The 18,299-nt window shown below is 43.5% G+C and overlaps 1 protein-coding gene across 1 annotated transcript; it reads left to right on the top strand.

The window, feature by feature from the left end:
* The first annotated feature begins 545 nt into the window (after nt 1-545).
* Nucleotides 546-16,357, top strand: LOC101130079 (small ribosomal subunit protein uS2-like). The gene has a single exon (XM_063696168.1). It carries the CDS (start codon nt 5,013-5,015, stop codon nt 5,796-5,798), a length of 786 nt encoding a protein of 261 aa, XP_063552238.1. The 5' UTR covers nt 546-5,012; the 3' UTR covers nt 5,799-16,357.
* The last annotated feature ends 1,942 nt before the right edge of the window (nt 16,358-18,299 follow it).

Below are 18,299 nucleotides of genomic sequence, written 5' to 3'. Positions count from 1 at the left end.
TCTACGTTCTACCTTTTAGACCCTTCAAAAGAATAAGTGCTTATTTCAAAAATCTCTGTCTTTGCTCATGTGTTTAAATAATGACAGTTCCTGTAGTGAGGATTTTTGTATGCAGATGTGACCTAAGACTAGGCCCAACGTCACTTACATCCTGCATCCATGTTAGACCTGTCTCTGTGCTTCAGGTTGCTGTCACTCTTTGTAGAGTCTGATGCTGTTTGTGATGACCTTGGCCTCACTTTCCACTCAGTGCCACCCTTCTCTGGGTGCAGTGTGCAAAATGAGTAAGTTGGCAGCCACATGGGGCTTCCAGGCTGTCCACAGTACCCAGATAGCCAGCACATTATTCTCATCCTAGCTGGACAACCATTGACCCAAGCTTGGGTCTCGGGTTCTTGGTGACAAGTTGTTATAAATGGAGAACCGATACCGGGGCATGGTGGCTCACGCCTGTAATCCCAGCGCTTTGGGAGGCCGAGGCGGGCGGATTGCTTGAACTCAGGAGTTCAAGGCCAGCCTGGGCAACATAGGGAGACCCTGTCTCTACTACTAATAAAAAAATTAGCCAGGCATGGTGGTGCATGCCTGTGATCCCAGCTACTCAGGAGGCTGAACTTGGAGGTCGAGTCTGCAGTGAGGCTGTGTTTGTTCCACTGCACTCCATCCTAGGTGACAGAGCAAGACCCCCTCTCAGAAATTAAATAAATAAATAAAAATTTTTGAAATGGAGAACTGAGAAAAGGAACACTAATGCAGTTGTGTTCCCATGGAAGATAGTCAAACAAAGCTAAACATAGCTGGAGTAAGAGAACCAGTGGCTGCTAACAGACGTGGAACTGTGCAACTGAACTAACCCCAAGGCTTACTCCCTCCCTGGGGAGTTGAGGCCAGAAGCATTTTCTGTAGCATCCGTGGCAGAGCTGTGGGGCCTTTCTGGCTCAACTGGGAAGGAAGGTGACGGCTGTTGTTCTTCAAGGAATCGCTTTCCTGCCTCCTGAAGGGAATCACCAGGGCCTAGATTCTGGAAAGGGAAGGGAAAGTGGAGAACACAAAAAGGAAACGTTTTCTTGTTCTCCCATGAGATTCATGTGCATGTCCCCAAGCAGATTGCCAGAGGAAATGAAGGTTCTTTAAAAATAATAAATAAATAATAAATTCTGGCCCAGCACAGTGGCTCACACTTGTAACCCAGCACTTTGGGAGGCTGAAGCAGGAGGACCACTTGAGCCCCGGAGTTAGAAACCAGCCTGGGCAACATAGCAAGACCCTGTCTCTACAAAAATGTTGAACAATTAGCTGGGTGTGGTGCACACAGCTGTAGTTCCAGCTACTCAGGAGGCTGAGATGGGAGGATTACTTGAGCCCAGGAGTTCAAGACCATCCTGGGCATGATGGTGAGACCTCGTCTCAATTTAAAGAAAAAAAAAAAAAATCCCTCCCATGCCTGTAATTCCAGCACTTTGGGAGGCTGAGGTGGGTGAATTGTTTGAGCTCAGGAGTTCAAGACCAGTCTGGACAACATGGCAAAATCCTGTCTCTACAAAAAATTAGCGAGGCGTGGTGGTGCACGCCTGTAGTCCCAGCTACTTGGGGAGCTGAGGTGGGAAGATCAATCGAGCCCAGGAGGTCAAGGCTGCAGTGAGCCGAGATCATGCCACTGCACTCCAGCCTGGGTGACCTTGTCTCAAAAAAAAACCCACCAAAATCCCTCCCTTAAAACAGAGTTCAGTGACGGTTGTCACTCTGTGCAAAAATGAACTTGCCCAGTGGGTTTATATTTACTATCAACCAATATCAGGCTATGAATAGCAGAAAAAGGCAAGTAAGGCCATGTAACATTTCACTTTTTCCTGGAGCTCCAGGCTGACCCTGGTTTGGCTGGCCAGGGTGGGACTAGAGGTGAGGCTCCAAATCATCTGGGTACAGGCGGACCACATAGACCAAGAAAGTGCCTTTCAAACTGCCACATTTGTAATCCTAGCTACTCAGGAGGCTGAGGCAGGAGGATCCTTGAGCCCAGGAGTTCAAGACCATCCTGGGCAACATACTGAGACCCCATCTTGAATGAATGCATGGTGCCTTTCCCCAGACTTCCTTTGAATTGAAAGAAAACAAGTCACTTCATAAGTTACTTTATGAACCATTAAAACTGGATACAGCCATTTGTTGGGTGGCGTACCACCGCTTCAAATATCACTTATAGGGAATTTAGGGAAAAATATTTTCCCCTAATATCAGGAAGTTTAAAAATAAGTAACCAGATAATCTGGGGCCAGGAGCATGTAGTGGGAGAGTTATCAGGCCCACCCAGTTCCCTGAGACAGATGGAAAAAACTGACCCTTCTCTTCATCAGTTCTTATAGATGTAATTTCAATAAATGGGAAAGGATAATGCAAAACCCTTCCTTGTCCCTGTACACATGGGGAAGAGTTGAACAAAATGCTAGGGGAATTTGGCTCTGAAGGTCCCTGAATAGCTTGAGAGCTCTCACTGGGGACCCATCCCTGGGAGAATCAACTTGCATCACCTTTGGGCAACCACCCCTGGAACCATAACAGAAGGGGCAAGACCAAGCAAGTTCCTATTGCCTTGAGTGAGTCCTGGAAGAAAGTGGTTACTGGGGTAACCACAGCCTGTGCCATTCTTTACAGCCCAAATGCCATCCCTAGTTTTGCACCTAGAAGTTTAGCCATTAATTGTGTTCATAGATTTAGGGGTCCATGTGCAGGTTTGTTACTTTAGGTATATTGTGTGATGCTGACATTTGGCATATGAATGATTCTGTCACCCGGGTAGTGAACATAGTACCCAGTAGTTAGTCTTTCAACCCCAGTAGTCCCTAGTAGCTATTATTGCCGTCTTTATGTCTATAAGTATCCACAGGTTAGCTCCCACTTGTAACATGTGGTATTTGGTTTTCTGTTCTTGCATTAATTTGCTTAGGATAATGGCCTCCAGCTGCATCCATGTCGCTGCAAAGGATACGATTTTATTCTCTTTTATGGCTGTGTGATTTTTCCCCCCCAGCTATTCTGGGAGCTACTCTCTTTAGGGTACCTCCGCATATGTAGTACGTTTTTCTCCTGTTAATCTGTGTATTGTCAGTTGATTCACAGGCCACTGACCAATTGGACCTAAATTGGTAGAGAAGTTTTTTCTCCCAACAGTTTATATAAATTTAGTTTATTAATTTTAACTGCTGCATAGTGTTCCATTTAGAATAGGCTGGAGGTTTTTGTTTTTGAGTTTCCTATTATAAACCAAAAACAAAATTCTAATCTCCCCAACCAACTGAATGTACACCCTCAGCCAAGGGGATCCCAAAAAAAACCTGAAAAAGTTCAGGCCATGACAGGAAGAGGGGTGGTTAGAAGTTCAGGCCATGACAGGAAGAGAGGGGGAAGGTCTCATTATATACCCTCCTCTCTTTGGAGTTTAGACCCAACTGACCAGCATTAACATTAAAACAGAGATTTTAAGACCGACAAAACAGACTCTTTGTAGCAATAAGATCAAATTCCAACCTGACTCTGATGTAACATCTCATGACAGACAGCAGGCCTGGAAGGAGATCAGAGTATTTTAACCCAAAATATATTTCTTCGACATATTTTGAATGGCCCTGCAAAGCTGTCCCTTGTGGGGGAAATTTGCATTTTTTTAGAGAATCTCCTTCCTCTACTAGGTTTTTCCACAGAGTTTGACACCTTTTAGGTCAGATAAGAGACTGTCACATCTATTATCTCTGAAGCTTGTTCCTTGGAGGTTTCACCTACATGACAAAAACCTTGGCTTCCAAAACACTCCCCCCTTACCATAACTCAAGCTGACTTCAACTCTTCACTCAGAGCTTAACTCTTTGAACCAATTGCCAGTCAGGAAATCTCTCAATCCACCTGTGACCCAGAAACAGCCCCCAACTCCCACTTTGAGAAGTCCCCCTATTTCAGGCCAAAACCAATGTATTCCTTCCATGTATTGATTTATGTCTTTGCCCATAACTTCTGTCTCCCTAAACCCAAGCTGCAATCCCACCATCTTCGGCACATGTTCTCAGGACCTCCTGAGGCTGCAGCATGGGCCACGGTCCTTAACCTTGGCAAAGTAAACGTCTTAATCAATTGAGACCTGTCTCAGATGCTTTTTGGTTTACACTATCAATGAGTGGGTTTTTAGGTTGTCTTCAATTTTCCATTGCAAACAATGCTGCTGTGAACATCCTTGAACATGCCTCCCTGTTTACATGTACAAATATATCTTAGAAAACAGGAATACTGTATCATGGGTTATGTGCTTTTTCTTTCTTTCTTTCTTTCTTTTTTTTTATTGTAGACACTGTCAAATAGACTTTAGAGTACTGATAAATGTTTAACAACCAGTCTTCCAAAAAGAGGAAGTGGGGCTGATTTGTAGCATTTACCAATTTCCATGGTGTGAATTCTTCCACCATGGCCGATTTCAAACTACTAATGAGACATGAATGCACAATCAGCTCTGTTAGCTGGTATGAAGTGGCTCCAGCATAGTTCTCAGAATCTCTCAAACTCAGAATGCATATAAATATTGGCAAATAGCCCTCTAAAGTAGCCCAACCAATGTATACTTTCACAAGCAGTGTATGAGAATATCTACAGTCATGCTCCGCATAACGATGTTTCAGTCAATGACAGATGACATGTGTGACAGTGGTCCCATAAGATTATAATGGAGCTGAAAAATTCCCATCACTAGTGTCATAGCACATTATTTATGTGTTTTTGGTGATGCTGGTATAAATAAACTACTGCACTGCCAGTCATATAAAAATATAACACATACAATTATGTGCAATACATAATACTTGATAATAAGTGTGTTACTGGTTTATGTACTTACTATACTGTGCTTTTTATCTTTTAAGTATACTCTCTACTTATTAAAAAAAAAAAAAAGTCCTTTCCGTGCTACCTGCAGAGGGGTCCATACGGCGTTGTTCTGGATTCCTATCATAACTTAAAGGGAAACTTTCACAATGTCCGGAGCCCTTGATGTCCTGCAAATGAAGGAGGAGGATGTCCTTAAGTTCCTTGCAGCAGGAACCCACTTAGGTGGCACCAATCTTGACTTCCAGACGGAACAGTACATCTATAAAAGGAAAAGTGATGGCATCTATATCATAAATCTGAAGAGGACCTGGGAGAAGCTTCTGCTGGCAGCTCGTGCTATTGTTGCCATTGAAAACCCTGCTGATGTCAGTGTTATATCCTCCAGGAATACTGACCAGAGGGCCGTGCTGAAGTTTGCTGCTGCCACTGGAGCCACTCCAATTGCTGGCTGCTTCACTCCTGGAACCTTCACTAACCAGATCCAGGCAGCCTTCCGGGAGCCACGGCTTCTTGTGGTTACTGACCCCAGGGCTGACCACCAGCCTCTCACGGAGGCATCTTATGTTAACCTACCTACCATTGCGCTGTGTAACACAGATTCTCCTCTGCGCTATGTGGACATTGTCATCCCATGCAACAACAAGGGAGCTCACTCAGTGGGTTTGATGTGGTGGATGCTGGCTCGGGAAGTTCTGCGCATGCATGGCACCATTTCCCATGAACACCCATGGGAGGTCATGCCTGATCTGTACTTCTACAGAGATCCTGAAGAGATTGAAAGAGAAGAGCAGGCTGCTGCTGAAAAGGCAGTGACCAAGGAGGAATTTCAGGGTGAATGGACTGCTCCAGCTCCTGAGTTCACTGCTACTCAGCCTGAGGTTGCAGACTGGTCTGAAGGGGTACAGGTGCCCTCTGTGCCTATTCCCTACTGAAGACGGGAGCGCTCAGCCTGCCACGGAAGACTGGTCTGCAGCTCCCACTGCTCAGGCCACTGAATGGGTAGGAGCAACCACTGACTGGTCTTAAGCTGTTCTTGCATAGGCTCTTAAGCAACATGGAAAAATGGTTGATGGAAAATAAACATCAGTTTCTAAAAAAAAAAAAAGTTAACTGTAAAACAACCTCAGGCAGGTCCTTCAGGAGGGATTCCAGAAGAAGGCAGTGTTATCATAGGAGATGACAGCTCTATGCACGTATTGCCCCTGGAGACCGTCCAGTGGGACAAGATGTAGAGGTGGAAGACAGTGATATTGATGATCCCGACCCTGTGTACACCTAGGCTAATGTGTATTTGTATCCTGGTTTTTGACAAAAAAAAAAAATTAAAAAGTAAATAAATTTTTAAAAATTTTAATAGGAAAAAAGCTTACAGAATGAGAATATAAAGAAAATATTTTTATACAGCTGTACAGTGTGTTTGTGTTTTCAGATAAGTGTTATTAAAAGAGAGCCAAAAAGTTAATTACAGTGAACTAAGGTTAAATTTATTGAAGAAAATTTTTTTAATTTAGTGTAGCATAAGTGTATAAAGTCTACAGTAGGGTACAGTAATGTCCTAGGCCTTCACATTCACTGACATCTCACACACTGACTCACCTAGAGAAACTTCCAGTCTTGCAAGCTCCATTCAGATAAATACCCTAGATAGGTATACCATTTTTTATCTTTTACACCGTATTTTTACTGTATCTTTTCTGTGTTTAGACAGACAAATACCATTGTGTTACAGTTGTCTACAGTATTCAGTACAGCAACATGCTGTACAGGTTTGTAGCCTATAAACTCTACCATATAAGTAGGCTGTACTGTCTAGGTTTGTGTAAGTACTCTGTGATGTTCACACAATGATGAAATCGCCTAATGATGCACTGCTCAGGATGTATCCCCGTCGTTAAGCAACGATGACTGTATTTCCCATTATCCTTGTCAGTGCTTGGTAATACCATAATTTTTGCCAGTATGATGAGTCAAAACTCATTTTTGCATTTTTCCCAATCATTAGTGAGATTGAGCGTTTTTTTTTTTTTTTTTATGTCTTTGCTACTTTTATTTCCCTTTCCATGAAATGGTCTTTTGCCTTTTGCCTGGTTTTCTTTTCTTTCTTTCTTTTGAGACAGGGTCTCGCTCTGTCGCCCAGGCTGGAGGGCAGTGGCATGTGATGACAGCTCACTGCAGCCTCAACCTCAGGTGATTCTCCCATCCCAAGCCTCGCAAGTAGCTAGGGCTACAGGTGTGTGCCACCATGCCCAGCTAATTTTTTGTAACTTTTGTAGAGATGGGGTTTCACTCTGTTGCCCAGGCTGGAGTACAGTGCCGCCATCCCGGCTCACTGCAACCTCCACCTCCCAGGTTCAAGCGATTCTTCTGCCTCAGCCTCCCTAGTAGCTGGAATTACAGGCATGTACCACCACACCCGGCTAATTTTTTGTATTTTTAGTAGAGATGGGGTTTCACCATCTTTACTAGGCTAAGCTGGTCTCGAACTCCTGACCTCAGGTGATCTGCCTGCCCTGGCCTCCCAAAGTGCTGGGATTATAGGTGTGAGCCACCACGCCTGGCCCTGTTTTTCTTTTGGTATTTTTCTGTTGATTTGTTGCAGCCCTTGATGTAGCCTGGAAACAATTGTCCATCAAGAAGTTTTCAATCTATTTTAGAAAGTGAAGTGGGAGGAATATTCCCAAATGTTATTGAGCACCTGCTATATGAAAATACCTTTCAAGGACTGGGACTGAGAGAAAAGAGTATACATTGTGTACATCAAACCCTATTACCGATTTAACACTGTGGTAGTGTCAGTCGAACACACACACACACACCAGTGATATAAATAAAAACTAATTACTAGGAGTAGTGAAGAAAATAAATTGCATTTTGGCTCGGTCTGCCTATTTGTCATTTTTTTCACAAGCATCCTATTGGTCCTCATCTCCGTTGGGACACTGAGGTCACCGGATTATTTTTCTGGAGGGAATTCATCAGCACTTCCTATTCTCACTGAGGTTTCTATGGAGTCTTCCTGTGAGGCTTATCCCTCATCTCCCTACCTGTCACATTGGCCCTGATCTCAAAAGGTGGAGTGGTTTCTCTTCCCAGGCTGTTTCTTCCTGAAAATGACTGGCTGCCCCACCAGCGGGCTATCCTCTGGGATGAGTTAAGGATGCACCATTTTTCTGGGGTGTGGACAATTCCCAGAATCCCTCAAATGCAGATGCAGGAGGTGGCCAGTTTTTACAAAGGCAGGGCTGTGTAGGAGGAAACATAGGTGTTATCTTAGATGGGAGTGATTATTTGCTAAATGCAATTTTGACTGCTTCTAATTTGCTGCTCAGAGATTCCGTCCTTGAACCAAACACAAAAATTTTTAAGTTGAAAAGATTGGAATAGCATCAGGTAGTAATGCAGATGTTAGAGAGGACAACTCTTGCATCTTTCAATTCCTTGGTAGTTTTGCCACCCCCATCCCTCATCCTTTACTGGTTTTAGTGAATTCTGAAAGGGGACTCTGATTCTCTGAATGGCACCAAGATAGAAAATGGCTTTGGTAACATCTTAGAGCAGTGAGTAGTTCTTAACCAGGGATGGACATCAGAATCCCCCAAGGAGTATCTACTAAACACCAGGCCTGCTGAATCAGAGTCTGGGTGAAAGGCAGGCACATGTAGTTAGGAAAAGCTCTGGATATGATTCAGCTGTGCCTTCATGACTAAGAGCCACTGCTCTGTTCTACTGCCATTCTGTGATAAGATCAGTACAAACCTTCAGGGTAAGTGTTCAGAAACATTTACAGCAAATTCACAGAGTATGTCTATTAAATTTAATAAGTTTGGGCTTGTATTTTGCATGTATTTTAGTTTGTTTTGTATTTTACAAAATTACCAGTCTGTGATGAATTGGAAATGTTAAAAATCAACCTTACAGTTTGAGAAGCACTGTTCTTGGCTTGTTTAGTTGTATCTAAGTCAGACAGGCACAATTAAAAATTACCTGGTATTAAAGTAAATAATTAAGGCCGGGCACAGTGGATCACGCCTGTAATCCCAGCGCTTTGGGAGGCTGAGGCAGACCGATCACTTGAGGTCAGGAGTTTGAGACCAGCCTGGCCAACATGACAAAACCCCATCTCCACTACAAATAAAAAAGTTAGCTGGGCATGGTGGTGGGCGCCTGTAATCCCAACTACTTGGGAGGTTGAGGCAGGCAAATTGCTGGAGCCCAAGAGGCGGAGGTGCGGTGAGCCGAGATCACGCCACTGCACTCCTGGGTGCAGTGCAAAACTCGATCTCAAAAATAAATAAATAATAACTAAATAAATGAGAGGCCATTAGACTCAGACTTCTCTAGTGCCTTAGGTTCCTTTCGAAGCAAATCAAAACCCAACTCAAAGTGGCCTAGGAAAACAAAACTTAAGCATAACCAGTCAAAACCTGCTAACCTCTAACTAGAAACTACCAATCAGAAACCACCAACTAGCCTCTAACTAGGGACTTCCACTTCAACGAATCAAATTGTGGTTTGTGAATTGGCAATGTCCAATTCATGAATCGCGGTCTCAAATCTTTTTAAAATTTTAATGTGTCTAAGTTTATCTAACACTGGTTTGGTAGCCTTGTGATCCTGGCGAGTAACTCTCTAGGTATCAGTGACCTCCTCTGGTGGGTCTTTGAGAGAATTAGAGATAATGAATGTATCCAAAGCACCTAGCACCATGCCTGACATTCATAGAAGTTATAGAAGCCCATCATAAAACAGTTCCTAACAAAACTGTCTTCCAATTAGTTGTTGAAGAACACACAGAATCCTAGAGGTTGGTGACTGCTGCATCATATTGTAACCAACCCAGAGTGCACAGGATGACAGATTTGTGCAGCCTCTCTAAACGGTTTAACTTGGAGTTCAGCCATGGGGAAGGGAGCTTAGTGGCCATGGCACTATAGGACAAACCTCTGGTTAGCAGACCTCTCCCCAGTCGCTCCTTCCTGGCTCCTCTCTCACATTCCCCTTTCCCTTCTCTTTCGTACCCTACTGGGCCTTCCCCCAAGGTCTCAACTGTTTTTATTTCTTCCCTCTAGCACAATCATTTTCTGTTCCTGATGGAACGATGAGAAGGGTGGGGGATGAAAATTTCTGGCCACCATGCTCTGGCCTCCTGTTCAAGCATCTAAAAATAAGCAGATCATTCATGCTGGGCCAAATGACCTCCGCTGGCATACTCCTGTGCCCTTGTTGTGCTAAAAGAGAATCTATGTCTTCCTTTGACTTTCATTACAAAAAGCCTCTTTCTCTAACCTTTGTCTTATGTAGGTGCCATTATTATTACTGGGAGCAGTGTTGTGTGATAAATACAGGTGCTTTGGAAACAGCAACTTTGGATTGGATTTTGACTCTGCCTCTTACTTGTGTGGCTTAGGGAATTTTTTATTTTTTAGAGACAGGGTCACACTCTGTCGCCCAGGCTGGAGTGCAGTGGCATGATCATAGCTTAGGTGATCCTTCTACCTCGGCCTCCTGAGTAGCTGGGACCCGCAGGCACGTGCCACCAGGCCCAGCTAATTTTTTTTAAGTGTTTTGTAAAGATGAGATCTTACTATATTGCCCAGGCTGGTCTTGAGCTCCTGGGTGTAAATGATCCTCCTGCCTCAGCCTCCCAAAGTGTTGGGATTACAGAGATGAGTCACCATGCCTGGCCTTAGTTAAGAGTTTTTAATTCAAATCAGTATTGAATCCCCAGTATTTCCTGTAAACCAGAAGTTAGATCTAGAGTCTTTATTCATATTAAAATTTTTGGCAAGAATACGTCATAGTTTTCTTGAACCTAAGTTCCTACACAGATTTAACTCTAGCAACTAACAGGCTGCTTTACTTCTCCATCTTCCCTCTGCTCACCTCCGCGGACTGAGTCATCCTTCAGGCCTTCCTTTGGACATCACTTTCTCAGGGAAGCTGCCCTGACTGCCCATGTTTAGCATGTAGGTTCATTCCTGCCATGGCGTCACCACAGGAGATTGTAATTGCCTGCCTGCCATTTGGGGAACTTCTTGTAGCTCACCTCCCTTGCCCTGCCTTCCACTAATCCTTCCCTCTCACCACACACGTCCCCCTGCTTTTCTATGAGAGGTATGCTGCCCATCCTTCAGTCCTCACCTCACATGGCACACCCCTAGGTCAGGTTTCCCATGATACAGAGCTATACTTTCCTGTGCTTTTTTTTTTTTTTCCCATAGCATTTATCACAAGTTATTTCTGGATTTTCTTTGTTATGAATATTTGCCTTGTACTTTAGACTGTAAACTTGTTGGCCTTTGCTTAATGCTGTATCCCCAGCACCTAGCATGGTGCCTGGCTCCTCATGGCAGTTACTACATATTTATTGGATGATAAAGGGTGCTATTGCATTCTTTTATCTCCTTTAGGACAGAAACTACCTTATTGATGTTTGTGGCCTTGGTGTCTAGCTGGTACACCAGGCCCACCACAAGATATGGTTGCCCAGGTACACAAGTCCTTCATCGTATGAGAGAGAAATGTAGAAATGTAGAAAAATAGGCCAGTAGGGAGGCCAGTAAGAAGGAAAAATAAGTCTCTATCAGCTGTGAACTATTCTTGCCAAAAGCATTTAACCAGAATCTAATCAAGCCTTTAGACCTAATTTCTAGTTTACAAGAAATGCAGGGTTAGAAGAACATATTTTGTAACACCATGAAGAAGTGATCAACCACATCCAGAATGTCAGACATTCTGCAGTACGATGTGTTTGGACAAAGGTCATAACAAGAAAAAAGATTCTAGCCAGGTATAGTGGCTCACACCTGTAATCCCAGCACTTCGGGAAGCCAAGGCAGGAGGATCACTTGAGGCTAGGAGTTTGAGACCAGCCTGGGTAAGATAGCAAGACCTTGTCGCTACAAAAAAATTAAAAGTAAATAAATAACTTTAAAAATTAAAAGATTCAAAGATGGCCGGGTGCAGTGGCTTACGCCTGTAATCCTGGCACTTTGAGAGGCAGATCACCTGCGGTCAAGAGTTCGAGACCAGCGTGGCCAACATAGTGAAACACCGTCTCTACTAAAAATAAAAGCTGGGCATTGTGGCAGCCGCCTGTAATCCCAGCTACTTAGGAGGCTGAGGCAGGAGAATCGCTTGAACCTGGAAGGAGGAGGTTGCAGTGAGCTGAGATGGAGCCACTGCACTCCAGCCTAGGTAACAGAGGAAGATTCCATCTCCAAAATAAATAAATAAATAAAAGATGCAAAGATTATTCTAGATTAAGAGATTGTAGAGACACACCATCCAAATACATAATATTATCCTTGACTGGATATAGTTAGAAAAAGACAATTACAAAAGACATTTTGAATACACTGGAGAAGTTGAAATATGGACCGTAAATTAGATGATATAATAATTAGAGTTATTGTTACTTTTCTTGGATATGTAGAAAATTGACCTTATTCTTAGAAGATGTATAATGAGGGGCTGGACGCGGTGGCTCGTGCCTGTAATCCCAGCACTTTGGGAGGCTGAGGCGGGTAGATCACCTGAGATCGGGAGTTTGAGACCAGCCTGACCAACATGGAGAAAACCCGTCTCTACTAAAAATACAAAATTAGCAGGGTGTGGTGGCACATGCGTGTAATCCCAGCTGAGGCAGGAGAATCACTTGAACTCAGGAGGCGGATGTTGTGGTGAGCTGAGATTGCGCCATTGCACTCCAGCCTGGGCAACAAGAGCAAAACTCCGTCTCAAAAAAAAAAAAAAAAAAAAAGTGTATAATGAAATATTTAGGTATAAAATGTCCTGATGTCTGCAACTTATTTTCAAATGATTCAGGAAAAATCACATTCATATATAAAGCAAATGGTCAAATATTAGCAGCTGTTGAATCTGGGTGGAAGATATGCAAAGTTTTTTGACTGTTGGTTTTGGGTTTTTGGAAATTATTTTTGGTCAGATTAATTAGGTATAATTTACAAAGTAAAATGTACCCATTTAATTGTAAAGTTTTATGAATTTTGACAAACACATGCAATTGTATAACTACCATCATTATCAACACATAGAACAGTTTATCATCCCTAGAATTCTCCCTTGCCCCTTTGTAGTCATCCCCTCACCCTACCCCCTACCCCTTGTACCACTGATCTATGCAACATTTCTATAGTTTTGCCTTTCCCAGAATGTCATACAGATGGAAGCACATAGTATGTTGCCTTTTAAGTCTGGCTTCTTTCACTTATACATTAGTTTGCTAGGGCTGCTGTAACAAAACACCACAAACTGGGTGACTTCAAACTATAGAAATGTATTGTCAGCCAGGCGCGGGTGGCTCATGCCTGTAATCCCAGCACTTTGGGAGGCCAAGGCGGGCAGATTACCTGAGGTCAGGAGTTTGAGACCAGCCTGGCCAACATGACAAAACCCCGTCTCTACTAAAAACACAAAAATTAGCTGGGCATGGTGGTATGCGCCTGTAATCCTAGCTACTCGGGAGGCTGAGAATCACTTGAACCCAGGAGGCGGAGGTTGCAATGAGCCGAGATGATGCCACTGCACTCCAGCCTGGACGACAGAGCGAGACTGTATCAAAAAAAGAAAAAGAAAAAGAAAAGATAAAAGAAAGTATTGTCTCATTCTGGATGCTGGAAGTCCAAAATTAAGTTGTTGGAAGGACCATGCTTTCCCAAAGGCTCCAGGAAGAATCTGTTCCATTCCTTTCTCTTAGCTTCTGGTGTCACCAGCAATCTTGGCATTTTTTACCTTGTGCCTGCGTAACTCCAATCTCCACCTCTGTCATTGCATGGCATTTTTCCTGTGTGTCTGTTTATAAGGACATCAGTCATATGGGACTAAGGGCCCACCTTATTTGAGTATGACCTCATCTTAAGACATTATATCTGCAGTGACCCTATTTCCAAATAAGATCACATTCTGAAGTGTTAGACAGTTAGGACTTACTATTTTTGGGAGGACACAATTCAACCTTTGACACTTAGCTTAAGACGTTTGAGATTAATCCATGTTTTTGCATGTGTCAGTTTATTCTCTTTTTATTGCTGTGTAGTATTCCACTGTTTGGATGTATTGCTCTTTGTTTATCCATATATCAGCTGAAAGACATGTAGGTTGTTTTCAATATTAGGCAATTATGAATAAAGCCACTATAAACATTTGCCTGTGGATTTTTGTGTAAACACAAATTTTCACTTCTCTTGGGTAAATATTGAGCAGTGAGATTATGTTTAACTCTTTAAGAAACTGCTAAATAGTTTTCCAGGATATTTTCAGTTCCCAGTAGCGATATATGAGAGTTCTAGTTCTTCATGTTTTCACCAACACTTGGTATTGCTGACTTTTCTAATGATAGCCGTTTTAATGCGTGTGTAGTGGTATCATGTAATGGTTTTGATTTGCATTTCCCTAGTGACTTATGATGTTCAGCATCTTTTCATGTGCTTATATGCCATTTGTTTGTCTTCTCTTTTTTTTTTTTTTTTTTTTGAGATGGAGTCTCACTCTGTTGCCGAGGCTGGAGTGCAGTGGCGCAAACTCGGCTCACTGCAAGCTCTGCCTTCTGGGTTCACACCATTCTCCTACCTCAGCCTCCTGAGTAGCTGGGACTACAGGCCCGTGCCACCACGCTAATTTGAAACACTGTTTTTAGTAGAGATGGGGTCACCCTGTTAGCCAGGATGCTCTCAATCTACTGACCTTGTGATCTGCCCACCTCGGCTTCCCAAAGTGCTGGGATTACAGGCGTGAGCCACTGCGCCTGGCCTGTATGTCTTCTTTAGTGAAGTGTCTGTTCGGATCTTTTGCCCATTTTTATTAGGTTATCTATGTTCTTATTGAGTTTTGTGAATATTAAAAATATTCTCCATATAAGTCCTTTATCAGATATGTATTTTAGTTTTATTTATTTATTTAATTTATTTTTTTGAAATGGAGTCTCGCTCTGTCGCTCAGGCTGGAGTGGAATGGTGCCGTCTCCGCTCACTGCACACTCCGCCTCCCGGTTCAAGCGATTCTTCTGCCTCAGCCTCCCGAGTAGATAGGATTACAGGAGCCCGCCACCACGCCCGGCTAAGTTTTGTATTTTTAGTAGAGACGGAGTTTCACCATGTTGGCCAGGCTGGTCTTGAACTCCTGGTCTCTGGTGATCCGCCCACCTTGGACTCCCAAAGTGCAGGGATTATAGGCGTGAGCCAGTGTGCCCAGCCAGATATGTATTTTAAACATATTTTCTTCCAGTCCATGGTTTGTCTTTTCCTTAACAATCTCTTTCAAGGAGCAGAAGCTTTTAATTTTGATGACATTCAATTTATCTTTATGGATAGTTTTTTTGATGTCATTTCATTGTATGTGTTTTTCAACTTTTCTCTGGGTTTGAAATCTTGTATAATAAAAAGTTGAGAGAAAAAAAGGCAGAAATAGCTATTTTGTTTTTTTTTAAAGCAAACAATTACTAAAAGGCAAACAATAACATCCTCTTTATTTACCTTCCAATTCTGCTCCTTTCACAGAGGCAATCACTTTTAAACCCTTTAACTGTTTCTTCTTCAGCTCCTTATTTAATTAGTCTTTGAGGGTCAGGGGAGACACCTCCAGGACATACCAGGGTTCATGACAGGGAGCTTTGGATCTGCCCTGGGAGTGCCCTGAGGCTAGAGTGGGCAGTGACCCAGACTCCTCAGCAAGTGGGTTGATTCTGGCTGTGAAATGAGCACCCAGCTCTTGTTAAAAGCAAACTCTGAGACTGCAGAAGGTCCCCTGTTGTCCTTGGCATCTGACTTGGTGTTCCCTCAGCCATTAACCACACTCCGAACCTCAGACAGTTGCCAGGCCTCCCTTCTTCAGCCAGACTTGGGCGGGAAGCCTGCTGAAACTGCAGAATGTGTGGCCTGAGAGGAGCCCTCAGCAAGGCAGGTAACTGTGTCATCTTGTTGGATGTCAAACTCATTCAAAAACAGATGAACAATGGGAATTCCAGCCTCCAAACTGGCTTCCTCTCTGCCTGCTTCCCAGCGGTGCTGCCATACACACCTCTCTTCTCTCTCCTGGGCAAGGATTTGCCTATCACTCACCACCTCTACAGTCTTTGAAGTTGTTTTAAAGGACAATGAGAGAATAGGACAGGCTCCCTGCAGGACGTTTTCCAGGTGGTAGCCTAGGTAGAGGAAGGCTTAAGACATCTTTTTGACTCCTTGTCCATTCCCTCTGGCTTCTCTTACTGCTACCTCACTCATTCTGCCTGAAAAGGAAAAGCTGGAAACAGATGCTAACTAAATCTGGGTCCTAGTTTCCTGACTGAGCCTGTGTCAGATCTCCTGGGTTGACCCTGTCATAAATTAGGCTCTGCATGAGCTTTGGAACAGGCCCTTCTAGATGGTCTTCAGAAGACCCCAACTCTGTTTTGAGTTCAACCCAACATTATCACTGGTCCAATAGTGGGCCTCTTCTTGGGAGAAGGTGCCTCTCTTTATCAGCTAGCCTTGAACCCTGCTGCATTTCTTCAGTACATGGGCAACAGACAGATGGAAAGTTTCTCCCACCAGCTCCAGGGTAGTTTTTGTGCATCACTGGCTTCCCACAGTTCTTTCCTTGCTAGCCTATCAGACCCTGTTTTATGCTGACTTTAACCATATTAGTTTCCCTGTGGCCTGTGTTCTCTCTCCTCAGTCAGCTTCAGGTACTTCCCCAGGACTAATTCCTGATTCTGGAGAACCTACTGAATACAGCCGATCTCCATCTCACTATTGCTACGTGGTGGCTGCTCCCATGAAAACAACAGCTGGCAGTGGCACACTACTTTTCTATTTAGAAAGCACCATTTAATAGGATTTTATTTAATGTGCACCCTAACCTTGTGAAGTAGGTGCTGTTACTCCCTTTTTTCAGATGAAGAACCACCCAGCTAGTAAGGATTGATCTAACTCAGGCTTCCTGGGGAAAATAAGAAACATGTTTTTTATAGAGCATATCTCCGGAAGGATACAGAAGAACTGAATTTCATGGGTGGCCTAGCAGTAGAGGAGGACTGAGTGGCAGGGGACAGGAGTGGCAGGAAGACTTCCTATCATATGCTATTAGGTAAACTACGTTACTGTATTATCCATTTAAAACAAACAAAAATACTTGTGCCTGCCCTATTTCTTTAGTCTGATCTACTGACTCCTCTGTCCGGGACCAGCTTAATGAGCCACTCAGCTGAGTGCACCAAGAAAACATGACTCTGGAACGGGCAGTATTTTTGGTGTAAAATTAAAATACTAGCTCCAGTCTTCCATCACAAGTCCACTTTACGTTATAGACATATCCAATCCCCTTTAGGAGAAAAAAGAAGTTCTATTTTTATTTTCAAGGCAGGCCAGCGCCCAAGTTGTCTGGGCACGGTACTTCAGCCAGCCCAGTAGGCAGCCAGAACTGTGGGGTCATGAGAACTTCCACTCTCAGCCCCAGGAGGACCTGGGCCAATTATACCGCTAGAGGACTTTAAAAGTTTTTGGCAGGATGGGGGATTTTTCCCTCTATCAGATTCATGGTCACTTAAAGAATCAAGCTTGAGGGGTTGGGACTTCCAGAAGGACAGAGTCAGGAGCTCAGCTGACCCTCTCCGCAGCAAACAACAATTTGATAAAAATTATTAAAAAAAAAAAAAAACTTTAAAAATTTCTGAGAATTGTCCCAAGGGGACACAGCAAACAAAGAGACATTCATTCAAGGAAATCTACTAAATCTTAGCAAGAACAAGGAGAGTCTATGGCATGTGAGACAGGAAAAACCTTCTTTACCCCTTGCCCCAGCTTCATGTTCTGGAAGTTCTGCCTCAGGAATGATAACGCCATGCAAGTAACAGACAAGGAGACCGGGGCCCCCTCTCCTGGAGCGCCCAGTCTGGTCTCCCAGTTTAACCCCAGGAGGGGAGGCTGCCAGTGTTTCTCTCTCCCTCCCCAGCCCTTGTTGCAGAGGCTCTGTGACAGACAAGTGCGTCAGAGGGGACCAGGTGTCCCTTCCCCTGCTCAGCCTTCACAGGGCAGAAGATCTACTCTGGTGCAGCAAAGAAACTGGATCACTCATCCATTGCTGGAGGGAATGTAAAATGGCACAACCATGCTGGAAATCAGTTTGACAATTTTCTAAAAAAATTAAATATACGACTACCATACAACTCAGCAATTTCAACCCCAGGCATTTAACCCAGATAAATGAGGACATATATTCAAACCAAAACCTGTATACATATGTTTATAGCAGCTTTACTTGTAATAGGTCAGAACTGGAAACAGCCCAGATGTCCTTCCACAGGTAAATGGTCAAACAAACTGGCCCATCCCAAGGTGCTCAGCAATAAAAAGCAACACTAGCACTTAACAACCTGGATGAATCTCCAGAGAATTTTGCTGAGTGAAAACAAGAACAATCCCAGAAGGTTATATACT

The sequence above is a fragment of the Gorilla gorilla genome, chromosome 12, assembly GCF_029281585.2.
Source record: "Gorilla gorilla gorilla isolate KB3781 chromosome 12, NHGRI_mGorGor1-v2.1_pri, whole genome shotgun sequence".
Lineage (NCBI taxonomy): Eukaryota > Metazoa > Chordata > Mammalia > Primates > Hominidae > Gorilla > Gorilla gorilla.
This window is presented reverse-complemented; position numbering and strand designations above follow the sequence as displayed.